Raw genomic sequence first — 15,474 nt, forward strand, 5'->3', positions numbered from 1 at the left:
GAGACTATCTGGCTTGCAAGATGGAAATGGAGAAGTTCCGCTAGCGGAGTTGCGCTTAGCGGAGACTATCTCGCTTGTAAGATGGAAAGGGAGAAGTTCCTCTAGCGGAGACTATCTCACTTGCAAGATGGAAAGAGAGAAGTTCCGCTAGAGGAGTTGCGCTTAGCGGAGACTACCTCACTTGCAAGATGGAAAGAGAGATGTTCCACTAGCGTAGTTGCGCTTAGCGGATACTACCTCGCTTGCAAGATGGAAAGAGAGAAGTTCCGCTAGCGTAGTTGTGCTTAGCGGAGACTCCGTCGATTCATAGTCTTCCTCGTTAGTGGTTACTTCGGGTAGATGCTTCGTTTGACAATGTCCGACACATGGCCGTCACAGATTGGGTTAGCGTGTGTGATAACGTCTTTTCAGCACGCCCGTCCCTTCGCCATTAATGCGAGTAGTTATTGATTTTGTAACCGAGGCGTTGCCTCGGTTAATCTGGAGAGTAAGTGCGTTTGTGGGGCACGTGTACGGTTGTGGTGCGATGTCGTTTTTTAGCGGATGACCTAGATTAGTTTGATGTTACATAAAAGAGAAGGAAACTTGGAGGTTTGACACTTCTTACTTTTGACCTAGTGTCGTAGTCTTCAAGCTTCGCCCTGCGTTCCGAGAAGAAGATTGCTACGATTCCATGAAGTTATCGATTTTTGAAGCGTGAAAATCTCCTGCAGTGAAGAGAAGCGCCTTCGATCGCACCAAAGCCTTCACCTTTGAGGTTGGTACTCTGAATCTCATCCCTGTTCTATTGGATTTCTGTGTGTTTGCTTCTGTCAGTTTCTGGGTTTTCGATTTGGGGTGTTATGTTCTTCCCCGGTGTGTGCTGAGGGTGTAGATTAAGTGAGTTTTGGGGATGGGTTTTGGTGTTTGCTAGAGAGTTGGGGTCTAGGAATTTGCTAGATGGTCAAATCTGGGTTGAGTATATGGGTGCGTTTTGTTCTTGTTTTGGCATTTTCTAGGTAACTGTTCTTGATGTTCTTGGATGCAACTGATAAAGGGATGGCCTAGATCTTGTGCAAACTTACTAGTTTGGGTTTTAGGGTTGTGGGATGGCTAGCGTCATAGATATCTCGAGAGGTGAGGATTCCGGGTCTGACGAGTCACTCAACATGGCGGATAGGGTGTTTTTTGACTTGTTGCATCCGTCTGCCCCTGTAGGAACCTCACCGTCCGAACTGCTAGACATTGTGCCGCTACAAACCATACCCTGGGAGGTTGCATTGGGTCGTGCTGATCGTCTTGAGAGTTCTAGGGCAAGAGAGGAAGTTGTCGATAGCAAAAGGCGGGAGGAGCGGCTAGCGAGCAATAGTGCCGCTAGCGGTTTTGCTGGCGTGGTGAGAGAGGCTGGCGGGGAGGAGGTTGAATTAGCCTGGGTTCTGCCCGACGGCACTGCAGTTGATGAGGCGGGATGACCGATGCTGGCGGCTGCCGTCAACAACGTGAAGCGGGTCTTTGGTCTGCCCGGCGTGGTGAAATTGCGGCCGCCAAACGTAGATGATAAGGCCTCAATTTTTCCAGTGGGACATGCCGCCGTTCACGAGGCCATCTTCTGCTAGGGTGTGACCTTCCCATTACTTCCCAATCTTCAAATCTTGGTATGCGAGTTTGGTCTCGCCTCTGGGCAGGTCTGCCCTAACATATGGCGGTTGCTATTGGAGTTGAACTCGTTGTGGCTCCTATCGGGGTGTGAAGGGCCGACCGTGGTGGAGGTACTTCATTTCTACGAGCTTACCTATGTGTGGCGGCAAGGGTGCAGCGGGCAGGTGAACCTCTCCCACCTCCAGGGGGCACCCAAGTTGATAGAGAATCTGAAAGATTCGATGTCTCCCTGGCGGGCAACCTATTGTGTGGCGGTCTCGGGGTGGGAGTATGACGCCAGTGCGAATTAAGCGGCATCGACGTGTAGGATTAAGTCAGAGTTCTAGCCAATCCAAGGTTGTTGATAGTCATTGGTGATTGAAGTTTGGCGGATACCGTCCGTATGATGTGCTTGTATTATGTTGTGTTTTTTTTTTGTAACCCTTGCTTCATTTCTTGTGTAGCGGGTCTTCGTTACAATTTGACGCGTGAGGAACAGTGTCGCCTTGCGAGGATAAGAGGCTGTTGGCAGAATCGTAACCTGCTCGACCTCCGTTTGCTCACCGGGTGGGAATTGTTGGTTGATCTGAAACTGACACGCGCCGTTGGTTAGCAGTTCCTACCGACCTGTTCCCTGTCAACTTTTTTTTTTTTTTTTGACTTGCGCGATGGTTGCAGAATCACCGCCGGGAAACAAGGCAAGTTGCGAGGCGTTTGAGAAGGCCATGGATCGTGCAGAGATCAACAATTTCTTGGAGTCTATCTACGCCGCTGGGTTGGAGGCCCAGCAAACCACCGTTGATCCTGGTACACTAGCGATGAGCCCATCCAATGTGCCAGTGGTGCTGTCGATGCAGCACCATTCTCATCTTGGCGCTGATGGTTCGCCCATGGTTCAGCCGGGAACTGGCATTGATCAGGGGGCAATTGGCGGAAGTAGAGTCCCTGTTGTGCCTGTGCAATCGAAAGAGAGGGTGGTGCCCTCAAAAGAGGCGGTAACTATCGTGGGGTGGATTGGCCAGAAAACTCATCAAAAGCTCCGGGAGTCCGAAACTTCACATCGATCTAATCCTTTCCTCACGTTGAATCGATGCAAGAGGCTTGGGGGATGTTGATCCCCAGTTAAAGAGCTTGAAAGCCCAAGTGGTTTCATAGTCAACAGTGGCAGGCCGAGAACTATATTGGTCGAAGAAACGGGTTTGCCGCACCCGAAACTCTTCGATTCTTTTTCATCGACATGAGTCAAGGTAAACTAAGAGAAGGGGATGAGGTGGCGTGGAATGGCAGTCCAAAATCGACCGGTGTAATGGTTTGGGGTGGCCAGACTATAAAGAACCCGTTGGACCCCAGGTTCGGGTTGGGTTAGCCAGCCGGGTTGAGAAGAGAGAGTTACTCGACTTGGGTTTCAGATAGACTCCCCCCCGATAGTCCTTCTTTAAACACTCCTCAAGAGAAATGTCAATATTGTCCCCATGAAAGTCACTGAAAACTCCAAATAGAAATTCAACTTCCGTAGATCATATAACTTACTCAAATCTGTTCCAATTATGTAACCAAAAAAAAGTGTTCCAATTTTAGAGTGATGCATGTCTATGGAGTCGGTTTAACGTGCCTACATTTTTCATGAAGGAAATTTCTTTAAAAAACGAACCGAATAAAAAGTTAACTTTAAAGCCTCTAAAAGTTGAAATGAAAGTAAAGTAAAGACTTTCGTCGATTACCTCTAGATGACCGGTAAACCAGTAACTTTAGGTATGGGGCGTGACAAGAATAGTTCAATCTCTTGGTTTTATTACTGGATTCAAGTCATCCAACAAATAGAGGACTTTGGCCGAAACTTCAGAAAACATGGGATATATTAACCCTCACTTTAGTAATTAACCAGGCATTTAATGTGAAGGTGCGTGCTTAGTTAGCTTTCTAAACAAAATAATCAAAAGGTTGTAAAGAGCTCGTAATTAGTTAAATCATGATGCAATTCGACTCCCTCGTAATCAATCACAATGGGGTTTTCAACTTTCATTATCCACGAAAGGAGGTTGAAAATTTAATTGGATTAAACTTTGTTCTAATAAATTATCATTGTTTGACCCACTGCCACCCTTTTTCGTTGGAGAATTTAGCACTGCAGCCGACCATATTACTGACTAATTGACTATTGCTTTGTCGATTCTAATTTGTATCCCTGGAATTTGGGTAACTTCTTTTGAACAATTTTGAAGTCCTTATTCGATTTCGTATGGAGCGGACAATAAAGCTGCAAGTTTTGTTAATCTTTCGTTTGTCTCCATATAAGAAAGTTCTAAACTTCCAGATTGATGCAAAAAAGCTATGCTAATGTTAATTGCATTAAGTATAACTTGATTCACTATTAATACTAGTTTAGCATTCCTGCATTCCTCAAGGTCAGAATTTATGTCTTTCAATAGCTCTACAATTTATTTATCTCAATAGAGAGATTACGAGTGTTCTTAAAAACCAACAAACATTTTTGCTCGAAGTTAAGAGTAGTTGCCCTGGTGTATAGCAATTGTCAGCGAATAACTAATCTTACTTAATTCACTAACTATTCAGTAACTACATGATAAAAAGATAACTAAAATGTCCAGTACCATCTGGTTTAATAATAAAGTCCTCCATTTTTAAGTGGAAGATCGTGAGTTGAGCCAAGTTGTTGTAATTCTCAATTATAAATATAAGAAAATAAATAAAGTAAAAAATAAGTAAAATATAGAGAAATGGCTGGAAATATAATTTAAAATTGACCAGTTACAATAGTTTTTTTTAAAAAAAATTTTAACCTGTTTAGCTACACAAGTTTTCAGACAAAAAAAAAAAAACTTTGAGTTTTGTTTTCTTACACACTATCTTATGCAGTGAATTAGACCTGAACTGTGTAACTCGATGAATCATTACCATGTATACTTACTCGAAGAAATAATTGAGCCAAATTGATAGCATTAAATTCCCATAAATGCCACTGGTCACATAATCTGTCCCAGATAAAGACAATGTCAGTCGACGTTTATATATCATACGCAAGTTAGCTCACACCCAGAAAACTCCATGGCCAAGAGTCAAATATTTAGAGCAATTAGTCTTGCAAAATAAAATTAAAAAGTGAAAACCAAACAATGATGCAACAATAATAGAAGTAGCTGAGCTCTTTAGTCTCATAGAATGCTAGCTTCACAATACTAGTAGTGGTTGTAATAATCTCACATAAAGATTAGCATAACTTTAATTAACCCCACACCTCTTAATTAAATGGTAAACAATGAATTAAGGCAGCAGATTAACAATTTGAAACATGTGTGTAACCTTTGTTGTAGGACCCGAGTCCTTCATCTTTTTTCTCTTTGTCGATATATCACTCTTATTATCTCATTTCCGGCCACCAACTTTAAATAGGAAGATATATCTTCCTTTATATATATCTGCTAGCCATTACTTCCTTCTTACAAGTTTTTAAGCAAGAAAGGAATGGATCGTTTCTTCTGTGCATCTTCTGCTTCCACAGCCATCATGGATCAAAGAGCCATAGTCCGCCGAGCCCACAGAGTCCCCATTAGCGACCATGTTTATGTTCATGGTCGAAGAAAAAACCAACCCCATCTTCCTATGATCCCTTGTTCATTTGACCAGTTACCAATTGATCCGAAACCACTGTACGAAAGATGCAGAAGGAGTTTTTCTTCTGCGCAGTGTAGCGATAGAGATCAGCTACGTCGGAAAAGCTCTGCTGACATCCATGATCAAAGAAGAAAGAGTACTTCCTCCACTTCTCGGTATCGGATTAGTGACGGTTCCACAGTACCCTTCATCGACTGGTTATCGGAAACTGACGCAACGTTGGTTCCTTCTGATCATCATAAAGAAGCAGCATCTAACCCTAGACTGCGCCTGATCATGAGATCGAATGATGAATATCGTCGTCCATCCCCAGCTCCATTAAGGTCGTCTTCCACTCGCTCTCGTAACCAGGTAATTAGTTAGGTTATTAACATCAGATTCTTTTAATTTTTATCTCTATTAAATTTTATCGGCTGAAGTAAGCCATGTGCAGGCTCGGGTCCAGCGTCATATTGTTGTTTTAATTTTGAATTTCTGGTACGAGAATTACAAGCAACCCACACACACACACACACATATATATATATAAGAAGGTGTTCCAAAGAGGACGTCCGCACTTTCGCTAAAGTGTGGATGTCGACGTTGCGGCTTGGTTCAGGGCTTGACGGAGGCCAGGGGTCGAAAGGACCGGTCTGCAAGCGGTGGAGTCGTCGGCAACGTGGTTGCAGTGCTGCCCAGAAACCTGCAGTTGCAGGTGAGGTCGTTGCCCAGAAACCTCCAACCTCGATCGCTGCCCAGGAAGGCCTGGGATGCCTCCGGCCAGTGGCGGAGCCAGAAATTGATCTCTACTGGGGCACTCGAAAGTTTTATAAAAAAAAAAAAAAAAAAAATTTAACTTAGAATATATTAAAATTTTAATAAAAATATAAAATTAGAAAGATCAATATATATATATATATATATATATTTTTTTTTTTAATTACATATTTTCTTAATCAAACATTCAACTACTCGAAATCCTGTTTTTGTGTTGAGAAGCTAGAATGGCACTAATGTTATAAAAAGGAAGAAATAAAAAACAGGTTGACATATTGTGGCTGGTACCAACACTCGAACCTGGAACAAGGCTTAAGTTCTTGAATACCTCCACCACTGCATCACAAAAGTTGTTCATGTAACTATGACACCAGAAACATATATAAAGAAGATTTGACTGGGGCACGGGACCCACCGTGTCCCAACGTGGCTCAGCCTCTGCCTCCGACCTCCGTCCGGCAAGCCCCGAGCCGCCGTCACAGCCTGAAATGCCGCAGAATCGTCGATGTCCTCTTCAGATCCTTCCTATATATATATATATATAATTATAAAGTTGATGACTCATTAATTAATTATTGCAGGTTGTGGTTCTGAGGGTGTCAGTGCATTGCAAGGGATGTGAAGAAAAACTGAGAAAGCATCTCTCTAAAATGGAAGGTATAGTGGTGTGTGTTATTAGTAGCTAGCTAAGCTAGATAGAGAATTCATTTATGGATTAAGTACTACTTGAACATATTCCTTTACCTATATAGTAATGAGACTCGTATGTTTTCATCTTCTGGTTTTCAGTGCTTCAATTCCAAGCAAATTAGTTTATAGTTTTGTTGTCGGTTATGATCATCACCAATAAAAGCTAGTGATGATGTGCGCATATATTATAAACTTCTCTTGCCAAGGTTAACATGCTATAACTAGTATTATCCACTTCTCGAGTTATTGATTTTCTAATTCTAGTTTGATAGTTTGATGACCTAACATGTCAAAACATATAAATTAATAACAAGTTAGATGATTAACCTGCAATAATTAACCGACTCATAAATCTGTGCAGGAGTTGCATCATTTAGTATAGATTTACCAACAAAGAAAGTCACAGTCATCGGAGACGTGACACCATTAGGTGTGCTCGCGAGTGTATCCAAGGTGAAGAAAGCTCAGCTCTGGTCGTCTCCAACATCTTCATCACCTTCACCATCTTCTCGATGGTCAGCATGATAGATTGCCTACAATCTGTACTAATTAAATTTGATATTCGATCCGTTCAGTAGCAGCAGCAGAAACTATGGTGCGAGCGTGTTTGTATGATTAGTTGTCTAATTCATTAATTAATCATGGTTAAGTTAATAATCGTTTCTGTATTGTAAATTAATCTATGCAAACTCTCTTTTTTTTCGATGGAACTGGAATCATCAAGTCCTTGGTTTGTTTATGTAAAAGATCGAGATGCAGCTAGCTAGTTTGGTGACTAGTGATCATCTTGTGCTTTCCGGTGTCATGTCCTTCTGAATGTACGTACCCTTTTACTTTTCTTTACTAATGCTCAGGCTGTAAATTATGAACAATTAAGTATAGCTACTTTCCGTGCATGTCAATTATCTGACACAGCATGAACATGGTTGTGCGCATGCCATGATTCACTTGCAATGGTACCTTGGATCGATCATGTGAAGAAAACACCACTACTTCACAGCCCCACATCGTGCACTGCGTTTTACCTTTTCAGTTTTCGATCAGTCTCTATTGGAAGCAACTAAAAATGAAGTATGAAACGTGTTCTTGCATGATCGCAGTACATACATATATCCTTGTTCTTATTTCTCGGCTCTTTGGACCATCTCTTTTGAAGCTTTTCTACGAATATGTTGCCTCTATAACATTCATGTTACCAAAACGTTCAATCGAAATCAGCTGTCCTTCATCACTGGCCAAAAAGAACCCCATGTATGCCATCATCAAAATCACATCATCCATCAAGTTGTTCGACTTGACTTGCCCACTGGAACTTGCTATACCTCATAGTTCCTCACCCAACATGGAACTTGCTGTACATAAGACTTTTCTACTGAAGAATATCTTTGTTAAGAATCTCACCTTCATCTTTTTGAGTAAGAGTATAAGGTATCAAGGAGAAGCAAGGTTATATCATTTTGATGAAGAAAATCCTGAAATTCATGGTTCATGGTTACATGATTCATGTTAAAGCTCTGAGGCGGCAGACATATACAACTGGTCATCTTGGACCACTGAGGGTTTGAGGCAGTGTGGTAGGTTGTTTCTTAATGCTGCCTCGCAAGATGGTGTACTGTATCTATAGCATATCCCATATATATATAAGAATAATAGGAAAAATATATAGCTGGAAATGGTATACGTAATGATAATGTCCATGAAAAGGAAATTGCATGCGGTGGCAATTAATGGTCGGGCACTCAACTTCTCAAGCTCGTAAATACAATAATGGACAGCTTTTGTATTTATTTGGGACAACACCCCACTTTGATCACTTTTTCGATCGTTCTTTTATCTTCCAAAATTGTACATTTTCAGTTTTAGACCGTGTATGTGGTGAATGATTTTTTTTTTTTTTTTTGGCGATAAGAAGATTTTTATTCAAACAAGAACTACAATATTACAAGTAAAATATCCAAAATGGGCCCAAAGAAAAAAACCAACAACACAAAAATAAACAGGCCCAAACAGCCTTACAGGCTTCAACCACAGTACAAATCTAACAGAAGAGAGATGATGTAGTGACGACGACGCCGCCACCAACCAACCCCAAAGGTGACACAGAAACGTCACCAGATCGGCCAGCGAAAACTTGGAGTCCAACCAAAACAATCTCGTGCAAGAACAGCAGCATAGACCTAATCGAGATATCTCCATAACCCAAATCTCTAAACCATACAAAACATCCTCAGAAACAAACATAGTAACCAAAACAGAAGAAAAAAAAGAAGAAAAGAAGAGGAGAAGCAGACCGATCCGCAGAGGGATCAAAGGGACAGACAGCCAAAGACGGTGCAGACCCTTGTTGCACTACCGTAATCAACGAGTTTACGCACGGTAACGGGAAAATTTTGTTTAAACAGACAATCCAAGCAACGTCGACGATAGAGCTCTGATGGACCATGGAGCAATCGGTGAAGTGGAGTCCGGTGGGTGAGGAGGATGTGCATCTTAACCATGAAGAATCAGAGATTTGAGACAAAGAGAAGGAAAGAAAAAGTAAAGAGAGAAATGATGGGAAGGACATGAGAAGGAAGAGGGATGGTGTGGAGGGTGAAGAAGATAGAAGAACAGGGGGATGGTAGAGATGGGTATGCTGAAAATGAAAGATTAGAAAGGGTTCACTACTACAAATATGACATTTAATGACAATATTTAGATGACATTTGCTCAAAAACGTCATTAAATACCCTTTCTATGACGTTTTCTAATGAAAACGTCATGGATCAAAATTTCGTCTCAAATTTATGACGTTTTCGAAATGTCATTGTAAGTCTTACTATTTAATGACGTTTTTAAACCGTCATCACTCTTATGATGTTTTTCAAACGTCATTAAAAATGTTTTCATGACGTTTGGTAAGTGTCATGAATGAGAATAGGCCATGGCATTCTAAAAATGTCATAAAAATTTTTTCATGACGTTTGGTAAGTGTCATGAATGAGAATATGTCATGGCATTCTGAAAAAGTCATTAAAAATGTTTTCATGACGTTTGGTAAGTGTCATGAATGAGAATAGGCCATGGCATTCTAAAAACGTCATTAAAATTTTTTCATGACGTTTGGTAAGTGTCATGAATGAGAATAGGTCATGGCATTCTGAAAACGTCATTAAAAATGTTTTCATGACGTTTGGTAAGTGTCATGAATGAGAATAGGCCATGGCATTCTAAAAACGTCATTAAAATTTTTTCATGACGTTTGGTAAGTGTCATGAATGAGAATAGGCCATGGCGTTCTAAAAACGTCATTAAAATGTTTTCATGACGTTTGGTAAGTGTCATGAATGAGAATTGGCCATGGCGTTCTGAAAACGTCATGGAAAATGTTTTCATGACATTTGGTAAGTGTCATGAATGAGAATAGGCCATGGCATTCTGAAAACGTCATTGAAAATGTTTTCATTACGTTTGGTAAGTGAAAAAATATATGTAAAATTTGATTTAAAAAATAGAAAAAAACTCAGTAATTCTCTAGATATAAATCTGTGTGAAGAGAGATCTCCTCAAGGGAAATCTGTGTGAGGACAAATCCCCTCAAGGAGAATCCAGGTGAGGCGAAATATCTTCAAGATGATGCTGTGTGAGAATTAATTCTCTAAATGCAAATCTGTGTAAGGAGAGATCTCCTCAAAACGAATATGGGTGATGAAAAATCTCCTCAAAGCGAATTTGGGTAAAGAGTATTCCCTTCATCTTTCAAAAAGTAACTTATTCACTTCATCTTTCTCATAAATAATGAAACTAACGTATAGTCTGTGACTCTGGATAGTGTGACTCTACATTTACCTATAAGGGTAATTTTGATCATATCACCCAAGATATCCATTAGTTGTCTTAGGCATTCTCATATTTCACAATTCTCACTAAAATTCAACCTTTTCCAGCACTATAAGAGAAAGTGAATCAGACGACACATAACAAACGACATATTGAATTTATATGTCGTCTGAGTACGTCAGACGACACACGGGTTAAACTGGTCGTCTCTCTTTCCCTCAGCCAACACAGGCTCAAAACTAAAATTTACAAAATTTGGGACAACATATACAATGACATATGTTGTCTCAAAAATCCAAAAAAAAAAAAAAAATCAATTAATTTTGGTGGGTTGAAAATCCTCGAAACCCTGATCTAAAGTATTCCCTCCCTTGGCTTAAAAACAAGCCCTTTCCCTTGGCTAAAAAAACAAACCCTAGATCTGAAAAACAAATCCCCCGCGGTCGGTACTCCCATTCTCCCAATCACTCTCAACCTCGCTCACTTTCATGAACCTCGATCCCTCAATCCACCCTTAATCCCTCTCACCCTTCCAAGCTCCCCCTCGCTCTCATCCTCTCTCTTTGTGTCATTGAAGTTTTCCGAAAGCTGTGGGCAAGTTCAGGAGCGGTTCCGGCGAAGTATAGCTGTCTCCAAGCATCGTCAATCTCTCAGGCCACCACAGGTTCTCTTCCGTCGGTCGCAACTCTTCACTTTTCAACTCGTCTCCCCCCCCCCCCCCCCCCTCCCTCTCTCCTTGTAAGTTCCTCTTCTCCTTCAGATTCAGAGAACTTCTTTGTTTTTAATTTCATCAGGTCTTGATTGGGTTTTCTAATATGACTGGGTTTTTGTGTATGAGCTATCAACTTCTTCATCGTCTTCATCAGAGAGAACAATACCCATCAGGGTTGAAGAATTTCACGAACACATTGTTCCTCTGTCTCGGATTTGATGGCAAGCAAATTGGGTTTTGCAAAATTAAAGGAAAATCTTCCAATCAAGGTACCTAATTTCTTATGATTTTAGATTTGGAATTATATACACCAAGCTTGTGATGAGTTGCACCCCAGAAATTTGGATTGTCTTGATGATATTGCATAACTCTGTGATTGAATCAACTTGTTGATGCTTCTGGGACAAATTCTCTCATTTGCTTTTGGTTAGTTCCTATATATGTTTCCTTAACGCTTTTGTCGTATAAGACTTGAGGGAGTTGTATGATAAAATGCTGGAATCTGTGAATGATAAATGATTGATGTCCCATAATGTATGGTTGTGGTCCATGATCGGTTGAGAATTGCAAAAATGAGGATGATATTAAGCTTTTATTTGACATCATGTAGAACCTCTGAAAATCTGTTGATTCTAATCCTTCAACTTTTTGATTGGATGAAGTTTACCGTTTTTCTGTCGACAATTGGATGCTTTGGTTTTAATTGTAGATATTGTCCAACCTATGAATTCATTCAAATTTTAATTGCAATCTCTGCCGAGAGGTTACTAAGCCCTGTGGGGCCTCTACTTTGGTAAGTTATACTGATATGCACTGGGGGTCTCTTTTGAGTAGTTAATCAGCAAAGTAGACTGATTAGTTCTTTAATTCTTCAGCTTGCAATGCATTTATATATGTATGCTCTGTACACTGCAATTAAATTTATCACCACTGGAAACTTTTCTTCCAAATCTGATCAAAAGAAAAGGACATCGTAAGAGTAAAGCTTTGATGCTACTTATACATGCATACCCAACAGTTAAAAACAAAACCAAAAAAAAAAAAATGCAGAAAAGCAACTAAGTTAAAAGTGATGCAAGAATGCCAGGAAATATCTAACCAATGTTGTAAAAGTTTTGTTCTTTCTTCTTCCACAAAAATTTTCAGATTCTAGTTTCTCTCTTGTAAAGCTCGCAAACTTGATTTCTTCAGAACTCCTATGTAGTAATTCTTCTTAATGTTTGGCTGCAGATGTGTTGGATGAGGAATTTATATTCGGTTTGGCTCCATCTCCCTGTTTTTTTTTCTTCTTTCAATAGTAGCTAGTTCTTTTTAGTGTGTACTAGTGCATTTATGGATATGAATCTTGTTTTGGTTTTGTGGTTTGCAGATTGATGAGAATGTTCAGAGGGAAACCAGATTGATGGGTAGTGGAAGCATATTCTGTTAGTATAAAGGGGGAGATTGTTAGTATGGGAATTGTATGTTGGCATTCCCCTTATACAAAACTTGAGTGTTCTAGCTAAAAGTGTGTGAGTGTTTTGATCTAAGCATTTGGATCAGTAACACAAGACAAGGACCACTGACTCATACGAAATTTGGGTAAGTATCATTCATCACTGTGTGCAGAAGTAAGTGTCAGGATTGTTAGCTGTCTTCAATCCTGAGGTCGTTAAACTTCTTGAAAACATTTGTTAGTGCTCTGCATAAAAATGGAAAGATGTTCTGCACGCTAGAAAAGTGGTTTGTTTAATATTATGATTAAGTCATAGTGCTATGCTTTCTTTGTGTCTACATGATGCGTCCACTTGCGTTCTTTTTCTTTTTATCTTACAGGCTGGTGTCCCCTCACATGGACTTGCAAGTTGAGCCTTTAAACAAAGTTCTTTTAAGAAGTCTGGGTGTATAAAAAGAATGCTTTGGTTCCATAAGTTTGATCGGTTTTTGTGAGCAGTGTCTAAGTTAAATGTTCAAGAGAATAAGTGAGTCATGAGTGTATTCTATTCTTAGAATTCTCTTGTATTAAATACCGATGAGTTCAGTTGAGAAAATCAACTATGTTTGAGATTTCAAGGCCGATGTTTTCAAGACAAGTGAAGCACATTTAGAAGCTGTAGACAAAGTCTTGAGAGGTAGTTCAACTGGCTAAAAAGAGTTTAGCTAGAGATAACCGAGTTCAGAGTTATCCGAGAGGTTGTAAGTGTACCTTGTATTTGGTTTACTATCTTATAATGTGTGCTTAAGCACTTGGCCTGAGGCCCGCAGTTGTTTACCTCATTTTGAGGGTTTTACTTTCTAAACATGTTCCTGTGTCCCTTATTTTCTGTTATTTTTTCTTATGCTTGCATATGGTAGTTTCTTTATACTGTTGGTTAGGGATAGATAGCTTTCTCCAATCCCTCAGCAACGTTCAGAAAATTGGATACAAATAAAAGTTAATTGCCTATTCACCCCCCCCCTCTAGGCCATTCTAGTACTTTCATATTCTATTATGTGGTTTCAATTTGAAGCAGCTGATTCTTATTATTATTATTAATATATTTTTACTTTATTGCATAGGCTTGGAGTTAAGATTAAGTCATCAAACACGGTAACTTCACTAACCATGATTTTTATTTTCGGTTTAGTATACAGTAAGAAGTTGATTAGTATATATGAGTAGAAGAGGTGGTCAATGTGTACTCATTTTGCATGTTGGTTCTTTGGCAGGTATTGGAAACAAGGAGAGGGTTGGCCTTTTGCACAGTTTGTCCAAATTTTCATTTTAATTTTGATACTCTTTGGATGTAGTTGATATGAATAATAACATTTACTGAATATATTGAGGTTGTAGTGAAAATATTGATTCTCAATTAGCTTGTTATTCAATCTTACATATCAGTATTGTTTCTATGGTGGTATGAATCTATAACAAGAAAAAAAAATTCTAATTTTAATTCAGATTTTTTTTTTTGAAATTATTAAAAAATTTAATGGCGTTTGATAAACGTCATAAAAAAAGTTGCATGACGTTTTGTAAACGTCATTGAATATATTTCCATGACGTTTTGCAAATGCCATAAAAATGTTTACCATGACGATTTCAAAATGTCATTAGAAGAAGGTCTATGACGTTTTAGCAAACTTTCTATGACATTTTCGAATTGTCATGAAAAACTTTCTATGACATTTTCTAACTGTCATTGAAATACTTTCTATGACGTTTTTTAACAGTCATGGAAATACTTTCTATGACGTTTTCTAACCGTCATTGAAATATTTTCTATGACGTTTTCTAACTGTCATTGAAATACTTTCTATGACGTTTTCTAACTGTCATCGATTCATGCCACATAAGACGGCACCAGTAGAGACGACGTTCTGCATGACGTTTGAAAAACGTCATGAAAACCATTTTATGACGTTTTTCAAACGTCATTGAATGTTTTTGTGTAGTAGTGGTTGGAAGAGGGGATATGGGAAGGAAAGGAAAGCAAAAGCAAAAGGGAAATCGTACTTGTCACCGCCGGGGCAGTGGAGATCCACCACGAGAAGGGTAGGGAAAAGCCTCACGAAGAGGAAAAATATCTCCCCCCACTTTCAAACCAAAGATCTAGATCGGAGTGATCTAGATCTAGCAAGAAGGGAGGGGGGAGGGAGGGGAAAGCTGAGGTTTTTAGAGAGAAGACAGAGTTTCTCTCACTAGAAAAGTGCTAGAAATATATATCAATGGTTAAGATGCGCATCCTCCTCACCCACCGAACTCCACTTCACTGATCGCTCCATGGTCCATCGAGCTCCTTCATCGGTGTCGCTTGGATTGTCTGTTTAAACGGAATTTTCCCGTTACCGCGTGTAAACCCGTTGATTACGGTTTGTGGTGAATGATTATTCATCTGCTTTAACATAAGAGTGCTGCTACATATATGTCTTTCCTGCAACAGTAACAAACTATAAGCTAGTAAATGACAACAGCAAACTACGCTTTCGGTTTCGAAATCTCTTTTTTTTTTTTTGGTATTCCTTTTTCTTTCTTGTTTTGCTGCTTTTGAAACTATCATATCTCGAATGTAATAGATAATTTAGAAAAAGCATCCTGATCAAAAAGAAGAAACAAGCATAATTATTAAGTTATTATTTTGGATTCCTCTTCTTCTTCTTCTATTTTCCTTCTTCAATCCTGAAGTTTCGCGACTTTGGTTTGTTTGACTAAAAGACTTGACGGCTGGAAAGGAGAACCATAAAGCAGGAAGATGATCCACTAATCAATCAAAGGCATTCCCGTAAAG

At 39.5% G+C, this 15,474-nt stretch overlaps 1 protein-coding gene and 1 long non-coding RNA gene across 4 annotated transcripts; both read left to right on the forward strand.

The window, feature by feature from the left end:
* Positions 1-5,012: 5,012 nt before the first annotated feature.
* Positions 5,013-7,535, forward strand: LOC112165805 (protein SODIUM POTASSIUM ROOT DEFECTIVE 3). The gene is made up of 3 exons (XM_024302471.2): positions 5,013-5,601; positions 6,588-6,663; positions 7,058-7,535. The coding sequence occupies exons 1-3, from the start codon at positions 5,101-5,103 to the stop codon at positions 7,219-7,221; spliced, it is 741 nt and encodes a 246-aa protein (XP_024158239.1). The 5' UTR covers positions 5,013-5,100; the 3' UTR covers positions 7,222-7,535.
* Positions 7,536-10,942: 3,407 nt separating this feature from the next.
* LOC112166894 lies at positions 10,943-14,142 on the forward strand. 3 transcript variants are annotated; one of them, XR_005800125.1, is made up of 5 exons: positions 10,943-11,496; positions 12,458-12,484; positions 12,597-12,808; positions 13,043-13,796; positions 13,916-14,142. It is a non-coding gene; the product is annotated as an uncharacterized LOC112166894 (long non-coding RNA). The 3 variants fall into 3 exon arrangements; XR_002923477.2 differs by having other exon boundaries at positions 13,043-14,142; XR_005800126.1 differs by lacking the exon at positions 12,458-12,484 and having other exon boundaries at positions 13,043-14,142.
* The last annotated feature ends 1,332 nt before the right edge of the window (positions 14,143-15,474 follow it).

This window comes from Rosa chinensis, chromosome 5, assembly GCF_002994745.2.
Source record: "Rosa chinensis cultivar Old Blush chromosome 5, RchiOBHm-V2, whole genome shotgun sequence".
Taxonomy (NCBI): domain Eukaryota; kingdom Viridiplantae; phylum Streptophyta; class Magnoliopsida; order Rosales; family Rosaceae; genus Rosa; species Rosa chinensis.

What these genes read in the sequence shown, in the direction of transcription:
- LOC112165805 (XM_024302471.2), top strand. Translation starts at nt 5,101, where the DNA reads ATGGATCGTTTCTTCTGTGCATCTTCTGCTTCCACAGCCATCATGGAT. An exon ending in CCACTCGCTCTCGTAACCAG is followed by an intron (nt 5,602 to 6,587) that starts GTAATTAGTTAG and finishes TAATTATTGCAG; the next exon opens with GTTGTGGTTCTGAGGGTGTC. An exon ending in GCATCTCTCTAAAATGGAAG is followed by an intron (nt 6,664 to 7,057) that starts GTATAGTGGTGT and finishes AAATCTGTGCAG; the next exon opens with GAGTTGCATCATTTAGTATA.